This window comes from Gossypium hirsutum, chromosome A05, assembly GCF_007990345.1.
Source record: "Gossypium hirsutum isolate 1008001.06 chromosome A05, Gossypium_hirsutum_v2.1, whole genome shotgun sequence".
Lineage (NCBI taxonomy): Eukaryota > Viridiplantae > Streptophyta > Magnoliopsida > Malvales > Malvaceae > Gossypium > Gossypium hirsutum.
In genome coordinates, this window is record NC_053428.1 from 4,982,126 (window position 1) to 5,001,666 (window position 19,541).

At 33.7% G+C, this 19,541-nt stretch overlaps 2 protein-coding genes and 1 pseudogene across 9 annotated transcripts; 2 read left to right on the top strand and 1 right to left on the bottom strand.

Annotated features, from left to right (window-relative positions):
- The first annotated feature begins 1,927 nt into the window (after positions 1-1,927).
- Positions 1,928-8,071, top strand: LOC107960811 (protein ANTI-SILENCING 1). Of its 8 annotated transcripts, none has more exons than XR_005926940.1 (14): positions 1,928-2,191; positions 2,279-2,340; positions 2,535-2,920; positions 3,456-3,624; positions 3,729-4,429; positions 5,046-5,072; positions 5,206-5,298; positions 5,449-5,527; positions 5,989-6,079; positions 6,660-6,759; positions 6,927-7,043; positions 7,127-7,208; positions 7,322-7,402; positions 7,671-8,071. XR_005926940.1 is itself a non-coding variant. In XM_041112953.1 (13 exons), exons 3-12 carry the CDS (start codon positions 2,576-2,578, stop codon positions 7,175-7,177), a joined length of 1,773 nt encoding a protein of 590 aa, XP_040968887.1. In that variant the 5' UTR covers positions 1,928-2,191; positions 2,279-2,340; positions 2,535-2,575; the 3' UTR covers positions 7,178-7,208; positions 7,322-8,071. The 8 variants fall into 8 exon arrangements, 3 of the variants coding, with proteins under 3 accessions (XP_040968887.1, XP_040968886.1, XP_040968888.1); XR_005926941.1 differs by lacking the exon at positions 2,279-2,340 and having other exon boundaries at positions 1,929-2,191; positions 7,671-7,793; positions 7,881-8,071; XM_041112953.1 differs by having other exon boundaries at positions 7,322-8,071.
- Positions 8,072-9,046: 975 nt separating this feature from the next.
- Positions 9,047-12,673, top strand: LOC107958898 (protein ALTERED PHOSPHATE STARVATION RESPONSE 1). The gene is made up of 4 exons (XM_016894804.2): positions 9,047-10,344; positions 10,835-11,010; positions 11,236-11,459; positions 11,619-12,673. The coding sequence occupies exons 1-4, from the start codon at positions 9,339-9,341 to the stop codon at positions 12,424-12,426; spliced, it is 2,214 nt and encodes a 737-aa protein (XP_016750293.2). The 5' UTR covers positions 9,047-9,338; the 3' UTR covers positions 12,427-12,673.
- A 4,632-nt stretch (positions 12,674-17,305) lies between these two features.
- Positions 17,306-19,485, bottom strand: LOC121229248 (two-on-two hemoglobin-3-like; annotated as a pseudogene).
- Between the last annotated feature and the right edge of the window lie 56 nt (positions 19,486-19,541).

The following is a 19,541-nucleotide window of genomic DNA, read 5'->3' on the forward strand; positions in this document are numbered from 1 at the left end:
AGTTTAAGATTTAATCTATATTAATTATTTTAATAAGCATATATTAGAATTTTAATCGCAATTTGAAATTTTAAGCCCAACCAAAACACATTCTAGTACATAAATTACATATATCATATAAACCCATTGTATTATACGCTAGTAAATGAAATAATGTAAAAAATAAAGTAAATGCAATAAATTTTATGATAGTTATTTATACTATTATTTAGATTCTTAATTGAGTTGATATTACGGGTCAATTGGAGAGTAAATTTGAGAAATTATAAAAATACTCATTCGTAATTAAAATAAATTATATTTTATGAGAAATTTTAGTCTTTTTAATTTAAAAAATCTAATAAAAAATTTGTATATAGTTTAATTTAAACCTATGCTATTCACATTAATAAAATATTAATTTTACAAAAAAATTTAAAATTTTATTTTAATATAATATTAACATTTTAATTTTACTATGCAGACTGTATTAGTGTATTAGCTCCGTAAATTGTATAATTATTGATAACTTTTAATAAAACTCCTGATTAAGTTAGTGTCATAAGTTAACTCGGATAGAAAATGATTAATACATCCTTTTATTAAATTACTACTATTATTATTTTAGTACCATTTTGTCTTTTCATACTCTTATATAGTTTTAAGATAAAAGAGCAAAAATTAACATATCTAAATGATTGAACCCATGTTTAATAAAATTTTAAAACAAATTCTTTACCACCAAATCATTAATAATTCTTGAATGAACTTAAAAAATTAACATAAAAATATTTTCTCTTACCAAAATTTTGAATATATATAATATTACTAATTGCATTAGTGTCACAAGTCAACTCTATAGTTAATTTTTAAAAATAGATTTCCAATATTGATTTTTCTTCTCACTAACTTCATAGTTTTTTGACGTATTGTAGAAAATTGCAATACCATGATAAACAGTTGGAGTGCATTTAATATTCTTAATTTTATATATTTACCTATTTCAATTTTCTTTTACTCATAAGTTAAACTCTCTTTCTTTTTTATTTTGTACATACTGCCTATGTATTGTCAATATTACTAGTTCCAAACCATACATTTATTATTTATTTTATGTTTTTTAAACACACAATTGCGTTCTAAATAGGTGGATTTCATACGTATCCGTGTGCGACATAATTTCTAGTATTGAAAATATAGTTAAATAAGTTGGTGTCACAAATCAACTCAACAATTCCTCAATATTTATGACAATACAATGATAAACAATTGTAGTACATTTAATATTTTTAATATGATATATTTAAGTGTATACATTTCATTTTATTCACAATTTAATCTAGTTTTCCTTTTAATATAATACATATTACCTACGTATATTAAACCATACATTTCACTATTTAACATATATATTTTTTAAATTAATTTCTATATTTTTAATACGTAATTTTCAGATGCATAAATTTACTATATAATTTACACAAATTACAATTAAGAGTGCTTTAATGTAAATTGAATGATAGAATCTTTATTTAAGGCAATAAATATTAATATTTAAAAATGAATAATAACGATGTATGTAGTAAAATATTCATTTCTTAAAAAAAAATGCACTCCGGAAAAAAACCTAAAAATACATTAAAAAAAAAAGACATTCTAAAGTTGATCTACGAATTAAAAATAAAATAAAAGCTAATCTATTTAGGATATTATTATTATTTTTGCTATCGGTTTTAAGGTAATATTATACATAATTTATAATAATAAAAAATCAGAAATACTTAAATTTTTTATTTAAAAAATAATTACCCATTAAATAGCAACCTAATAAAAAAATGTTTTTTTTATAATTAAATTTTTTTAAATATGATTAATTAATTTGATTTTGATTAAAATTGTGTTTATTTTATTATTATCTCATATTCTCATTATACAAAAAAGACTGCCCATTAGTATAACTGCTGAAGAGTTGTTGAGTTGAGACCGATGGTGAATGAAGAGAATCCAGGAAGAAAGACGTCACAAGCAGACATATAAATAAGATTATTATTTTTGGTTTTAAAAGATTACAAGAAGAGGAAGGTTAAAGATAGAGTTAACTAAAGCGAGCGAGACGAAGGCGGGACATTAAGGGTGCGACTCGCTAGGGTTTAAAAACAAAGAAAACAATTGCGAAGGCAATCACTCCTTACTCTTGGTCTCTTCTGAAAACGTAAGATAATTTCTCAAGAATCTTTCTATTTATCCAAGACATTAGTAGCTAGTGCTCACGGCATTGGTTTATACGAATCAATTTTAGGGTTTTTTTGCGGCTTTTGGTCCCCCCCCTCCCGGAATGTAGTTTCTGGATGATATTTTACAGTAAGAAATTGTTTTCTTTGCGGTCGTTCCTAACCTCATTGATATTCAATTTTCATCCTATGTGTTTTTGTAATTGATAATATTGGGTCCGGCTACTTCTTTTTTGTTTTATTTTAACAAAATACGTGAAAATATCACTGGAATGTTTTATTTATATGTTGAATATTTCCGCCATTTTATTATTATTTTTTCAGGTTTTGTTATTTCTGGTTAAGTCGAGGCCTGCTGTGCGAGTATGGTAGAAGTCGATGGAATAGAGAACCTTGAATTCAAGTGGGGTAAAAAAAGAGGAACTGGGGGGACAAATACGAAAGTTCAGTTTTACGAATCATTTACTTATGACGGTCTTGACTACACTCTTTATGACAATGTTTATCTTCACAAGGAAGGTGAACCATTGCCATATCTTGGAAAACTTATAAAAATATGGGAGACTGCTAGTCGGTTGAAGAAAGTGAAGGTTTTATGGTTTTTCCAACCTTCTGAGATCTCAAATTATCTTTTCGTTGAATTGGCGCATCCAAATGAAGTATTTTTGGCATCTGGTGAAGGAGTAGGCCTTGCCAACATTAATCCATTGGTAATTGGGATTTTATAAAATTCAGTACTCTGATATTTCATTTTCTGGAAATCAACAGTTCTAGTTTATGTGGGCGGTGTGACTTGTAATTTACAGTTTGATTTCGTGAGTTTTAATAGTGACTACTCAAGTGTTAATTTCCCCTTTTTTGCTTAGCTGTTGATATATTGTTAAATTTCTTCCATGAAGGAGGTAGTTCACAGTTGGACTGGAATTTGTCTGAAAAGGGCAACTGGTGTCCAATTCACTTTAGCCTCAAGGATATTAAATCTTTGAATTGAATTGTTTGTCAGTTTATGTCTGAAGTAGCATCACGGACCTTGTTGTTGTTTTTTTTTTTTTAGCTAACTTATCTTGTTAGATGTGGTTCAGTTTTAAAGTTTTCTTGGCACTTCAGGTTATATTTTTAAAATGTAATTTTGTCAATCAGTAAGGTACAGTATATAAGCATATACAATTGAAATATCTTGTGTTTTTGACAGTGTTAAACATACATTTATCTACTTAGCTATTAATTCAGTTTACATTAATACAGGAAGCAATTGCTGGAAAATGCAATGTAGTTTGCATTTCAAAGGATGACAGAAATCCACAACCTTCAGACGAAGATATCCAAATGGCTGACTATGTGTTTTACCGTACATTTGATGTCGGGCAGCGCATTATTTTGGACAAGATAGATGGAAAAATTGCTGGAATTGATGGTATTTATTTTCAGTCATCTCATTTCTCTTCATTGTGATTTTTTTTTTGGTGATGCTGGTTGTTTTGATTGTTGAACTTCCTGCTGTTTCTCAAATTCTTGCAGTTAAATTTATTTTTAACCAATCGGGTTCTCTGAAGCCTTGTTCTATTCATAACTTTAGTGTGGATGAACCTGCTAGTGAAAATGCTATTGAAACAAATGGAAGAGTGGTTATGTCTAAGCTAAACTCATCTGAGAACCAAATTTCTGAAGATGATAGACAAGTGGAACAGAAACCTGTGGTTGCAGAGAATGGCTTTAACCACAAAGCTGAAGAGAATTCAGATGTAAAAGCTTCATCAGTTAAACCGAATCTCTCCCTGCAACAGGAAGTTGTTCCTGGTGTAGTTTCAGAGTCAGGTGAACTGGCCAAAACCAATGACAGATCTGGTGATAGGACAGGTTTGAGCCTTAAAATTAAAGCAAATGCAGACTCTAAACTGAAAAATCCTTCTGGTGAGGAGATAGGTTGTGTCAATCAAGTCAAAAGTGAAGAAAAATTAAAATCCGTTAAGGATACAGTTGAGTTGGATGAGAGGCCACATAAGAAAGCAAAGCTTGATAATTCTGTGAAAGTCTACAGTGACAAGGAAACTACAAAATGTGCTACAGAACCTTGTGGGACAGCCAAAATCCCTTCCAAAAAGCTGAAGATTGATGATAAATTCAAAAAATCTAATAACTGCAAATCTCCTGCAGTGCCTTCAAATGATGGTATTAAAACTGGTGACAAAGCTATGGAAGTTACCCGTAGGCCTGATTCTGTAAGTGTTATTTTGGGGTTGTCTTCTTCTTTCCCTTTAATATTCGTGTCAATTTCATTTAAAAGCGTCTTATGTTGAACGAATGGGAGGCTTTATTTCACGTTACGCACAAAGCATGGGGTTGTAACTAATTTGTTAAGAAAGATGTGATTACTTTGCAAAAATTCAATTGTTATTATGCTATTGTTTGACGTGATGGCTTTGTTGCAGTTCTTGTATTACTATATAGGTGATAGGTAAATCTTGTGACACCTTTTCTTTCTTTGTTCACTTCATTTTATAGCCTATTTTTTTTCCCTCCTGCCTTGGATCTTTTTTTTTTTATTTTTAAAATCACATGACCTCAAATTTCAATTTCTTTTAACATTTAATGGAAGAATAATGTGGTCTCATGTGATTGTTTCTCCTACCTGGTTCTTGCTTCTACTCGAATTTCTTTTTGGATGAATAAATTTATTTGTGTAATCCTCATCATCCTGTACAATATCATGCTTGCAAGTTTCTGCTTTCCTCCTTATTGTGGATTTACTATCCTGTTATCCCTCTGTTGTTCTCCTTGATGTGTAAATTTCTTGTGAAGAAGTACTTACATTTTGCTGTTTATTCATGCTTACAGGATAGGAGCAAATGGTTTGGAGAACTCGTAAGCACTGCTTTGTCACTCCTAAACCAGTTGTTTAAATTATTTTCATAGCCTACTTTGATTGCTGTCATTTGTGGGAAAATTAGTCTACATTCTTTAAGCTGATCTTAAACTGCTTCCTACATTGTTTCAGCCTTGGGAAGAAAGTTTGCCAGATGCACACGAGTTTGGAAAACTTGTTCTGTTTCAGAACTTGGATCCAGCTTACTCTTCAGCAGAAGTGGAGGTAATATTTATTATGAATCACAATTAGGTTGTGTTTGAAGCATTTTGTATTTACATGCATAAATTTCTGTTTTCTTTCACTTTTCCTCTCCCTACATGTGTGGTTTGTACCTTTTATCTTTCTTATGAATAATGCATATTTATATTGCAGGATATAGTTTGGAATGCCTTCAGTGAAACTTGCAGAGCAAAGATGGTGCAGCAGACTGCATATTCTAGCCCTCATTTTGGTATAAACCTTTCCCATGTGGAACTATGATGGGAAACAGTTTTCCTCTTGCAACTTGAAGAAGTAATATGGATTATCTGAAGTATGAAACAGAAATGTTGCCAAAATAATAGGAAATATTTTCTGATATTTTGATTATCTAGAGTCCCGATACAAAACTTTGCTATTACTCTCATTAGGTCAAGATGTATAGTCAATATTTTGAAATATCAAACTGGATATGTCAGTGAAGGTTTCAAGAAAGGTGGACTGAGTATTATGGTTATTGCCATTGGTGTTTGCCTTAAGTGATTTTTTGTAGTGATGTGTGTGTCATACTTGCTTCTTCTTCCTAACATAGGTTATCAATATACCAATGTCTAAAGCCTTCTGTAGAACTAAAGCAGAATTTTTGGTGCCCTCAAATATAGCATGCAGTTGATAAATTGTGGATTTAAGGACATTAGTTGGTTCATGTTGTAGGACAAGCTTTTGCTATATTCAAGTCAAGGGAAGTTGCAGAGGATGTTATTAAAAAATTGGATGAGAGATGCCTGTTGCTACCAAATCGGAGGTATGTAATCATTATTAATAACTGGTGCTGTACATATTTAATCAGTCAATACCTGGTCTGATGCTTCTTGAACCTGTGGGTTCAGCATCCATTGTAAAGCTATGCTGTGATTTGCTTGAGCTCATGTTGGTTAGAGTATGTTGCATCAAGTACTGTATGCCCTGCTGATGAGCTACTGGTCTAGCAAACCCATCTCGCCTCCCCAAAAAAAATATTGTAGAATTTGTATATGCTTTTGTTTCGGTACCAAAAAACACTGGTATGCCCCTTATGACCCAAACCATTGAGATGTTTCTTTTCACAACTTGGGCATTTTCGTGTTTATCCTTCTTTTTTTTGATGAACTAGTTCTTGACCAGCTTTCCTTTTGCCTTTTGGTCCTACAAAAAGATATAGTTCTAGGTTTTCTGGTCATATGATCTTATATTCTGTTGTGCCTTCACCTCATTGGCTCTATGCTGGTCCGTCTATTGTGAATTCCCGTCTTATTAATGACCTTTAGATTAATTTTCAGCATGCAGAACTGGCTTTAAGAGAAAGTGAGGGTACTCTTTATTTTCTTTTATTTCTTGTTGTGTAGGCCGCTTGTAGCCAGCATTCCGAATCCTTGCTTCTCAAGGAAGCAGTCAATGTTTGCAGGCCATCTTATTGTTGATAAACTCAAATCCCAAAGGGAGATGGTACTCTCTCTCTCTCTCTTTCTCATTGTAGGTGTCTGTTAGGTGTTAGCATGTTTGCTTGGTTAATTACACCCACTGCCACATGGATGTAGTAAATTTGATTTATTTTGTGGTTTACTCCTCTTTCTTTTAATTTGTTACCGGATGTTCCCTTTTCCCCCTCACAGAAAGAAGCAGTATCTACTTCACATTCTTCCCAGCCTAACACAGTTGAATATGATATGGCCATGGAATGGTTTTTAATGACTGAAAGATCCAATCAGTTCTGGAAAAAATTATACGAGGTTTTATGCTTCTGTTAACTTTTATTTTTGTTTCTGCCTTTTCCTGCTTTGTTTTTGCTAACTAAGTATTTTTGGATTTTCAGCAACAAGGGAAAGAGCTAAAAAAACTGAGGGTTAACTTTAAGTCCAAATGAGCACTAATAATTTTGTCTTCCCCTGATTTTGGTGAGTAACTTCTAAAGCAACCTACTTGCTATACCACCCACTTCTGTTGTAAGCATATTAGTGCATCTCGTTTATAAACGATATGGTTTCTAAAGTGCCAATTTTCTGTATAGTATGTTCCTTTGAATTAAAAGGAAGCCATTTTATGAAGCAAACCACTAATGCGGAGTTCTGTTTAGACCTCTGATATGAAGGTATGATCGCGGTTACACTATACCATTTCCCTACTTTTCACCATTTTGCTGTTGTTGTTTGAGTTATCCATAGGCAATCTGGTGCTGCATGTGAACTGCTTTTCTTCATGTTGGAAACTTCGTCCTAGGGTCCTGAAACTTCAATTGAAACATCTTTGATATTACTGGTTTTGTTTCTCAAGTTTATGCTGCCATTTTCTTCTGAAAAATGTTGTGCAGTTGTCAAGTTGATGGAAGTGTGGAAACTTGATTTTAGTTGTGTTCTCAGGTGCACTTCAATTAGGCGGTGCAACAGACGGGGTATGCAAAAATGGAGGCCCGAGCTGTGTTCGGTATTCAGGCAAATTTTGGGAAGCGTAATTATGACATGCAGTTCAGTTTTAGCAAGATGGTTAGATCCTCTCATATACATATAGTTTCTCGATTATGGGCAATTTGTATAATCCTTTCTGCGATGCCCTCTTTTTTGCTAGGATAGGTTTTCCTAGCTCTGGCTGTTGTTTAGTTTTGTTTCCTCCTGCCGAACACTCTTGGGTTGTTTTTTGCAGATTACAACTAACTTCCATGTTTGGAACTTTCAACTGAAAACATAATATGCTTAATCCTACAAGCTACTCAATTATGGGTTAAAACTTTCAGAAATAATAATCTAAAACTTGTTCTTACCAACATTTGAGTGTTTCTAAATGGTAGCTACGGCCCATGGAGGCGCTGGGTGTTTGTCAACAAATACAACTTATGATCTTTTGCGTACGTTGCTTGTAAGTAATGATACAAAGAATGTTTTTCATGGGTAGGTTTTTTTTTTTAATATTGACATGCCTGCTACCGTATTTACCTGTCCTTTTCACTTTTCCAAGTTTGGATTTTATTATTAATAAGATAAACTGACATTGGACATGCTTTGCCAAGAAGAATATCAAGACAACTTTTGTTCATTTCAATCCCCGTGACTATTTTATTCTGTCAAAAACATAAAATGAAGGCAAGTAACGTGGCTTAAAACTCAGAAGTTAGTCTTTTTCTTTAAAAAATGAGGGTGGAGGCATAATTTTTCAATCGAGGATTCGCTTTTATAATAAATGACATCTGGCTGTTGGCATCTAGTTGCAAAGTGCCAGAGTCATGCTATTGTTGCTTTAGAATCTTAGATCACAAAGTTTCATTATTTATTTTAAATAATAAAAATCTAAACACTACTTTCACCGAGTTTCTTTTTTCTTCAAATTTCAACTCTTCTTTTTCCAACATTGTTAAAATTTAACTGTTGAAGTTGAAGTTGAAGTAGTCACACAAAAAATATTCCAGCTGAATCCGCTCACCTAATACCTAATTCATGGAGATTAATGGTTAACTTAATTTGTAGGGTCTTCTCTTTTGCTTGCTTCTGTTTCTTTTCAATCTTCTAATTCTTAAACATAATAATAATACTGAATATTAGAGCCCAGAAAAAGAAAGAAACTTAAGAGTGCAATTTAAAAATCGTAAGATTTGATTCATCAAAACTTGAAGGGGATGAGAGACGTCAATCAAGAGGACAAAATTGCAAGGTTAACAAAATAAACGGCGTCGTAATACCATTTTTTTTCCCTTTAATATGACCGTTATTTAAATATTTCATATAAGAAAGAGAAAAGACACCTGGTAATCAATTAGAGCGAGTACAAAGGTATCACCCTGCCCTACCCCTTCTCTCATTTCTTTCTTTATTTCTTTCTTTCCCTCTCTGCTCTCGCAGTCTGCACCTTGCTTTGCCTTGCCTTGTTTACTTCTCATCTCTGTTCCTAATCCTCTTTGTTTTCTGTCACATCTAACTCCGACCCATTTTCAAACTAATAAGAAAGAAGGAAAACCGAAGCACCGTCTGCCGTTCGGTGCTCACTATCCCAGTTGGTGGAAACGGAAAGGTTTTTATATATTTTCCCCTTTCTCGCAAATGGGTTGCGCCCAATCCAGAATAGATAACGAAGAATCAGTGGCTCGTTGCAAGGACCGGAAAATCTTAATGAAAGAAGCGGTGGTAGCTCGCAACGCTTTTGCAGCTGCTCATTCTGGCTACGCCATTTCTTTGAAAAATACCGGTGCTGCTTTGAGTGACTATGGTCATGGTGAAGCGGAAGTGCCTCTCCAACACCCTCACCAGATCCCTCCCCTCGACTCTACCCCTCAACCGCCTCCACCGCCTCCGATGATGGACAACCTCCCTCCACCGCCTCCGCTTCCTAACTTCTCTCCTAGCCCCGTTGTCCCCATCAAACGCGCCGTTAGTATGCCCGCAATGCCCGTCAAGAGTCGTAAGGAGTTCGATGCTTCCCTCGCTATTGAAGAAGAAGAGGAGGAGGAAGAAGAAGAAGAAGATGAAGAACATCACGAGGGACACGAAGTGCGTGCCGGTAATAATAAGGAAGATTTGAGAAAAGATTCACGAGGGTCCCATAGGGAGGAGATAACTCCACCAAGGACTCCTGAGAACAACAATGTGGACCACCACACGCCTCCGATGCCGGAAGCTAAAAACGTGGCTTGGGATTACTTCTTCATGGTCGACGATAACATGCCGGGTCCGAGCTTGGATTTGCACGACGACAATGACGAAGAATCTACTAATCCGAATGTCGATGCTTTAGAGAACAATGTCAGTGGTGTGGGCCACGTCGAAGTTGATGGTGAGATTGAGCCAAAGACGCCGGAGAGGCCGGATAAGGTTGCGATGGCAGCTGAGGCTGACGACAAAGGGAAGCAACAGGTACATATCGAGCACTCGAAAACGGCTCCGGCAGATTTCAGAAGAATGGTGAAGGCTGTTTCCGGTGTGAATTTAATGCAGGTTTTGAATGAGATTGATGACCATTTCTTGAAAGGCTCAGAGAGTGCTCAAGAGGTTTCTAAGATGCTGGAGGCCACAAGGTTGCATTATCATTCCAATTTTGCTGATAATCGAGGTAATTTACTTTGGTTTTTCATTGTTTGATCAAAGGCAGGAATCTGTCAACATCTTTTGTCAGAAAGATTGAAGCTTGAAGCTTGTTTTTTTATCTGATTTTTTTTGAATTATTTAATACGCTTTTTTTGGTGTAAGGTGGCTTTACATTTAGATCTTGTTGTCCTTTATTTTTATGTGAGAATCTGACCTTGACCTTAGATCTTTCCTTTTCTTTTCTTTTGTAGTTTTACATATATTAATATTTTTGGGGTCAAATGGTGCCTAGTTGACAATTCTAAAGTTTCTAATAGTTTGAAAGAGTCATCATTCTCTTGGATAGAGAACTAAGAATATGAATTTTGGCTTATAATCTTCTCTTACAGGTTGTAATTGCAGTTCTAATGAGAAATGCTTGAATAATTATCCTAAGAGAAAATGGAAAAATAAATGCTTTAATGTCTTTATATTGTGGACATATGTTGATCATATTCGGATCCTGTTGATTGTAGGACATATTGATCATTCTGAAAGGGTAATGCGTGTCATTACATGGAATAGGTCTTTCAGAGGTGCGATGAATGGTGAAAACCGGAAGGGTGAATTCGATTCTGATGAGTCTGAGACTCATGCCACTATTCTGGACAAGTTGCTAGCATGGGAGAAGAAACTCTATGATGAAGTGAAGGTGCACTTTAGATATTGGCTTTATTGTTTCTCTGTTCAAATTATACTGCCCGCTGCTTCCGATAGCAGTCTATAGAGATTCCTTTATAAGCACCATTGTGAAGTTCTTTTCTGCTAAATCTATTGGATGAATGAAAAGAGTATTTTTAACTGTAATATTGAAAAGCTATTCTTTTCTTTGGTTTGGTGTTCTTCTGAATCTTATGGAATTTGGTCCCTGTTGTAGCAAGGAGAGATGATGAAGCTCGAATATAAACGGAAGGTTGCTTCGTTAAACAAGCAGAAGAAACATGGAGCTAGTGCCGAATCATTGGAAAAAGCAAAAGCAGCTGTAAGTCATTTGCACACGAGATACATAGTTGACATGCAGTCCATGGATTCAACAGTATCGGAAGTTAACCAAATACGTGATGAGCAGTTGTATCCAAAACTTTTTATGCTTGTTGATGGGTAAGTTTTTGTATGAAAATATCTAGAAAAAGGCCCGCATATTGCTTCTAATATTGCTTTCGTTGTATTTGGCATCGTTCTTTTATAAGTTAATCCCAAATTGTTTTTGTATGAAGTGAATTTTATCATTGCCATAAAATTTGACATTCTAATTTGCAGGATGGCTAACATGTGGGCAAGGATGTGCATGCATCATGATAGCCAGCTGAAGATTGTTGAAAAGCTTAAATCTCTCGACATTGCCTTTGCCTCCAAAGAAACAACAAAGCACCACCACGAGCGCACCATCCAACTTCATAATGTTGTCCAAGAATGGTATTCTCAGTTTGATAAGCTTGTCACTCATCAAAAGCAATACATCCAAGCTCTCAACAACTGGTTAAAGTTGAATCTGATCCCTATTGAAAGCAGCCTGAAAGAGAAAGTCTCGTCTCCTCCACGTGCACAGAATCCTCCCATCCAAAAACTCCTTCATACATGGCATGATTATCTTGAAAAGCTTCCCGATGAGGTTGCTAAATCTGCTATCTCTTCGTTTGCTGCTGTGATAAAAACCATAATCATCCATCAAGAGGAAGAGATGAAACTAAAAGAAAAGTGTGAGGAAACCCGGAAGGAATTTCTGCGAAAGAGTCAGGCTTTCGAGGAATGGTATCATAAGTATAGGCAACGGAGATCTGGATCAGATGAGATGGATGCTGAAAGAGGGGAAGATGCAAACGCAAAGGATCCTGTATCGGAGAGGCAGTTTGTGGTTGAGAGCTTGAAAAAGAGGTTGGAAGAGGAAGTCGAAGCTCACGAAAAGCATTGCATTCAAGTGAGAGAGAAATCTTTGGGAAGCCTTAAAATCCGACTGCCTGAGCTATTCCGGGCTATGTCGGACTATTCTCATGCCTGCTCTGATGCTTATGAGAAGTTAAGGACTGTTATCCAGTCACAAAAACCAAATACTGCTCCCTCAAAATAGAATCAGCTCTGTTTTGCTAGTAATTTCCTATTAACTTATATCATCTCAGTTAACTGCAGCTTTAGGCAATGCAATAGAGCAACGTGTAATTTAATATCTATGTGCAAAAGAACATGTGCTATGCTGGTAAGGTTACTGATTTTGATTTTGACTCTAATTCCCATCTAAGGATAGGGACGTAATTTGGTATCTGAAAGGATGAGCACGTGATATCCCAAAATATGAAAAACGAGTGCAATATTTTGAATCTCAAATCTTCTAGATGTATGTTATGCAGCAATGATAGCGACTTAATAGCTGATAAAATATGACTTTCTAAAACATTATCCGTTTGCTGTTGCAAGCCAACATTTATATATGTATATATATGGGGTAAAAACGTCTTTTCCATCTTCCAAAATTTTAATATTGAGTAGGTAAGGCATTAATATGTTCTGTCAATTATAATTGTGGTTTACATATATGTAAATTTTGAGAGTAAAATTTATTATACCCATTAAAATATACAATGTTATGATTAATTATTCACTTTTAAAAATGATATAAATTATTTTTTTACAAATATAAAAATATATATTTAGGGTATACTCACGAGATCAAACTTCTCAAATAATTGATTTCCATTCTAATTCAATTTCTAATCCTTGGAAAAATCGTGTCACTTTCAGCTCTCTTCAACATTAATCTATCTATATATTTTATATAAAACAAAATGCAAAAATGGGCACGCCGCTAGCAAAGGATGACTCTTTTGGCGGTTTAAGTTTTTAACTTTTTGACTGTTAAAGCTTCAAACTTTCTAGTTTCTGGCTTAATCATACTTATATTAGTCTTGTTGCTTACCTTTAAACTCACTCAAGGTCAAGCCTTTAACCTTATTTCCATTCATTCCTCATTTTTTTCTTCTTCCGGGTCTAATTTTTCTTTATTTATTCCAATTTCATCATTATCTCTTAAGCAAAATTAAAAAAATTACATTGAATTATTCTTAAGTTGGTCAAAAGCTGTTATCTTTTTTAGCATTCTTTTCATGCAAAATATGGATAGCCAAGCCGTTTTTGCAGCCAAGTTAGTTTGGTTTTAAACATTCTCAAAACATAACGTCATCAATGGACATTTCTCTTTTTTTTAAAGACGAAATGATAAAATGTAGTTACTTAAATCATGATTATATATATAATTAAATTATACAGTCACGTTACATGCATTTATATAAACCTTATCATCCCATTCTCACCCAAGCCTAGAACGTGACTTTAATGCCAAAAAAAAAAAAGTCATAGTTTCTTCATTTCTAGCTTAGCCATGGAAATCAAAATATGGCACAGGCAAAGCTCAAGCAGATTGGAAACCATCAAATTAGGCCGGAGCTACACGCAACGTGGCCACGATGAACATTCGAAGCCCAAGTGGAGAACGTTTTGGAAGATATTCACAAGAGAAAGGAAGAAAATCTTCGCTTCTCCAGTTGGATTCCAGGCTTCTTATGACCCAGATGAATATTCACAGAATTTTGATCAAGGAACCGGTTGGGCTGAACCGGATAATCTTTCTCGGTCTTTCTCAGCTCGGTTTGCTGATCCATCTAGGATCTCAAGAAGGAACCCGTTGCGTTCATGTGATTGGAAAATGAATGACAGCTAAGAATGTTCTGCTCTGCTGTGTGTGTTTTACTTATCTTCTCAGCTTGATCTCCTGGTTTTGTATAAATATTTCTCTTCTTGTTGCTACTCTAAATTTTGATTATAAGATCATTTACGTAGTTTGGACTGATCTTTTCTCTGCAATTATATTGGATTCAAGTCAACAATTAGAATTAAAGATGGTAAATTCTTACAACATTAATGTATAAGTGATTCAAGCCATTATTTGAGTCAAACCCATGTTCTGATTTTGGTCCAAAACTATTACTTTAGCTGATCATTTAAACCTAGATAATATGTTCCAAAGCATGTTTGAGTGTTTCTATGTTGTGGTCTCAATACAAAATGATGAACACAAAACGGAGAAAAAAGAAACGGAATGTTTCAGCTTTCACTTGCTCTTTGCTTTATTCACAAGTAGAAGAAGATACTTTTTTTGAGAGACTTCAGTTCATCCCTCATTTCTTACTGTTCACTAGTGGAAGGCACCATGATATAAAAAGCAAAGAGAATCTTGCAGTACTTTAGTGTTTGTTTCCTTTGTATTTTATGGATATAGTCATACATATTCATATAGATCTGATTCTAGTCATTTGGCACTGCCAGTGCCAAACCATCCTTGATGGTGGATCCACTTGGAGTCCATTGTCAGTCAATCAATTATGCGTAAAGTTCATCAAGCAAAATAAACAACTTTTTTTCCTTATAACAAATCTAGAAAGAATACTGATTAAGAAAAAAGGTACGATGATCATATATTCCTTGATGTAACGTCCTTAACTCGAATCCGTCACTGAAATAGAGTTACAAAGCATTACTGGAGTTATCGATTCATTTATCAGATATTTCATTAATCCGATATCTTTTTTTTTTCACGTTCAAGTCTCGTATTCAAGTCATCCGGAAATTATAAAGAAATTTGATCGTCGTTTTCATTTATTTCATGTTATAAAACATTCAACTAATGCTCTAAACAAAATTATCATTTTACCCCTAAACTTTTAATTAATGACGATTTCATCCTTAGGTTAAAATAAAATAAAATTATTGTAATTTAATCCTTATTTCCAGCTGTTATTCTCACACAAATTGATAACAACTTATGAATTCTATAAAATGTCAGAATTTTCTATAATTTCAACACTTTTCAATTTAATCCTTAAAACATGTTTTTCCCTGATCTTGAACTAAATTAATAATTTCATTCAATTTTGTAATTTAAATAATAAAATAATCCATTTCATGCAAATTGGTCATTTCTAACATTTTTTTACAAAATTGCCCATAAAATTTTACTTTTATTCAATTTAGTCCATGAGCTTAAAACATACAAATTAACCATGCTAGCTGAATATTCATACATATTTTCCTCCTCCTCCTCTCCATTCCACATCCTTAATTTATATAACATGCAACAAGTAACATTATCAATAATTTCACTATTTACTTATGTATATTCAAAACTGTCCATTTGTGTCATAGTCACTAAATTATTTATATCTTAAGCTACAGAACTCGAAATTAAGATCCGCTAATTTTCCCTAAAACTAGACTTACTTATCTTATTACCATAAAATTTTCATAATTTTTGGTTTAGCCAATAAGTACAGTTTATTCTTTAAAGTTGCCCTTGTTCTGCTGTCTGACAATTCCGACCCTTCTTCACTAAGAATTAATTATCTCATCGTACGAGATTCGGATGATGTTCCCGCTTATTTCTATTGAAAATAGACTCTTTAAGGATTTTAAACATATAAATTTAATTCCTTAATTATTTTTCTGAAATTTTTTATGATTTTCCAAAGTCAGAACAGGGGAACCCAAAATCATTCTGACATTGTCTCACAAAACTTATTATATATCATGATTTACAATTTCATTGCTTACACCGTTTCTTCTATAAGAAACTAGACTCAATAAGCTTTAATTTCATATTTTATTCATCCTATAATTAGATTTTTGAGATTTTTCAAAGTTAGACTATTGCTGCTGTCCAAAACTGTTTTAGTGCAAAATGTTGATTTTCATTTTGCCCCAAATTTCACAGTTCATACAATTCAGTCCTTACTTAATTAACCCCTCAATTAAACTAATTTTCTCAATTAATACTTTTTCTACACATTATAAGTTATTTCATAACTATTGAAATTCAGAATTTCCACATAAAACTCTAACTTCAAACTCTTTTACAATTTAGGTCCCAAACATTCACTTTCTATTCAATTCTTTCAATAAAATCAGCATATAAACAATTTAAAGCTCTAATTCTATGTCAAATCATCATATACTTCCAACACATATTCATATAAACTTTCAATTTCTTTCATAGAATCAAGAACTAATGAATTCAACAAATGGACCTAGTTGTAAAAGTCACAAAAACACAAAAATTTTAAGAAATAATCAAGAATTGAACTTACTTTCAGTAAAAATATGAAAAATTGAAAAACCAGCTTAAGGAAACTCTTCCATGGTGTTTTTTCTGATGAGAATGCAGAAAAATAAAGAGAAATCTAGATAATTCCACTTTAGTCCTAGCTTTATTAAGTAAATTTTGCAATTTTGCAATTTTTCCCTTATTTTCTTGGTGATTTCATGCTCTTGCCGTCCAGCCCAAATAGACCTTGGGTCTATTTTCCTTTTAAACCCTCTTTATTTTATCATTTAAGCTATTTAATCATTTCTCACAATTTTGCATTTGATACAATTTAGTCCTTTTTGTTCAATTAGCTATCAGTACTTTAAAATTTCTTGACGAAACTTTAATACTAAATTATTAACACTCCATAAATATTTATAAAAATATTTATGGCTCGATTTAAAATTTCCGAGGTCTCGATACCTCTTTTTCAATTCTAATTATTTTAATATATATGTATTTTGTACATTTCACTATTTCCAAATTTTTCCTAACTTCACATTTAACTTATACTCACTAAATTAATAATATTTTCCTACTCATTTGTCAGATTTAGTGATCTCGAATCACTGTTCCGACACCACTGAAAATTAAGCTGTTACAAGTTTACTATTTTTAAAAGGATTCCTTTCATGATGATGACATAAACCTTGATGCCTTAACTTTTTAGTATAGATTGTTTATAATTTATCTCCTAAGCAGGGTTTAATCATTCTTCTTTTTCACACAAATCAGCGTTGGAAATTGAAAATCATAGATTCCGAAGGAAAAAAAAGTAAGAAAACTTTATTTTTTTTATTTTTCATATCCGTTTTAGTATTAATGTTCGGAGTTTACGACTCCTCTTAATAATATCATTTCTCAAATTTGAACTTACATTTAGAATACTATATTTTATCAATAAATTGGTAAAGAGTATGAGCATCACATTAGCGACTCATGAAGCCAACTTAAATCACTTTGGAATGAGTGTCTTAAACATGTAGCTCACATGGTTGGAGACTTCGAGGCCCGTCCCATCCCATCCCATCCCATCCCATGAGTTGTGGTCCTTGTAGATTTGCAAAAGCCAGTTTAGCTACAGCTGCGACCGTGTTACCATGTAGCAGAACCTTAATCAATATCAGTTCAGTTCGAGTGCACGGAATCATGGACAACCAGTATAAAACAATCAGTATTAATGTAAAAGGTTCACGATTTATTCATATAAAACGACTGTGTATGTTACAAGTTACAGCGATACATGGTTAATGAAAGCCGACATCCATGGCTGCGTAAGGATTCCCGTTAGTAAATTTATGATGCAGCTGGTTTGCTGGCCCCATGCTCTCATGGAACTCGTTGGTTTTGATTCTTCAACTCATCACCAGCCACGAGAAAGAATGCAGTGTGCCTGAGAAAACAAATTATAAGGAAAAGCACAATATATTAGGAACAAACAAAGATGAAGGAAGATAAAAATTTGTACCTAAAAAATTTCATCATTTTGAGTTTTGAATTGGCATCGATGTATGGGGTGCTCTCTAATGCCTTCTCCATATGATGCAACCACCTCTCTGCAGCTTAGTGCGTGACTGGAAATGGCCTATGACGCCCAATCAACGCAGGGTCACCTGCCAAGGCATCACAAGAAAAGCTGAAAACAGCAACATAAATCCAGTCCATGAAATTGTTAAAACAATAAAGGATAGAAGCATTATTTCCAAAACTTTTATTCTTTATGATTTATTACCCCATGCAACCGCAACATTAAAAGGGAAACTTTATCCTTTTATATCACTCTCACATGATACAAGACTAAACATAAAGCCATTAAAGCGTGTAAAAAAGCAAGGCTGCACCTAGAGCCATCAAATATACATAAATGTCAAAGCTATGAAATTAAAAGTAAGGCTATGATGGTTTGCTTTTGGCTTTCTCATTGTAATGTCTCACAAGGAAAATCAAGGAAAAAAATTTGTGACAGCCGGAAGATATTTTAGGTTGCAATTTGACAGTAGGTTAATGTGATTGCGAAGTCAGTTAAAAACTAACGGTTGATCGTGGCGGTGCACCTCGGGTAACTTTTTGGTATTGTCAATTTGGCGGTCCTTGTTATGTATATCTCTCTCTTCCACTGGGCTTTTATTAAGACCACAGCATGCAACTTTAGAACCATGGGAACAGAAGGTTCTAAATCTGGTGTCTTTTTATGTTTGCACTTAATTACTCTTGTTTAGAGGGTCGTGTTTCCATTCTAACTTGTTTTTTTTTTCTTGAATAAATAGAAATACTGTATCTTTTTTTTTTAAATACAATTTTGTCAAGGAAAAAAGAAACATGTTTGAAAAAGGCCAAACCAGGGTATGGAAGACTCTGCTTTTGCCAAGCCTGATAAAGGTGATTCTAACTTATAGAATAAAAAAAAAAAAGAAGGGATAAACCAACAAAGAGTTGAGCTTACATTTACCGTTGAAAAATTGGATCTCATGTTCACAATATTTACTCAAGAATTCTTTTCTTTCAGTTTCACATTCTTGAACTAATGTTCACTAAAACAAACTCCCAAAACCAGTGGAAAGATTTTGATAAAAGCTTAATTTTGAAACAAATAATAGAAGCAGTTGACGATGCAATAATGAAAATAAATAAAATAGGAAGTTCCCCAACCTTCCCTCTCGGAATAAAGGGCAGGTCCTCCCATTCGTTCCACAAAGAATTCATATTGATTCTGAATGGCTTCTTCTTTCTTGGAATTAGCAAATATTGATCGAAACCACTCTTCTTCGTCATTGTAAACCCTAATTTCCAAGGCAATCAATAAAAAAGAACTAGATATTGAATTCCAAAAAAGACCCGTTTGAGAAAGAACAGAAGATACCTGGTGTAAAAATTGGTGGAAAGGTTGATGAAAGTTTGAAGACCCAATTTATGGAAGAGATTAGTATCGTCGATGGCAAAGGCATCGGCAGTATCAATGCCGCTCCACTCCGAAGCCTTTTGCCGAAGTTAATGCATGCCTTTTTTTGTTGTGTTTTTGGCTCCAACTACAAAGGAAGCAAATGAACAGAATA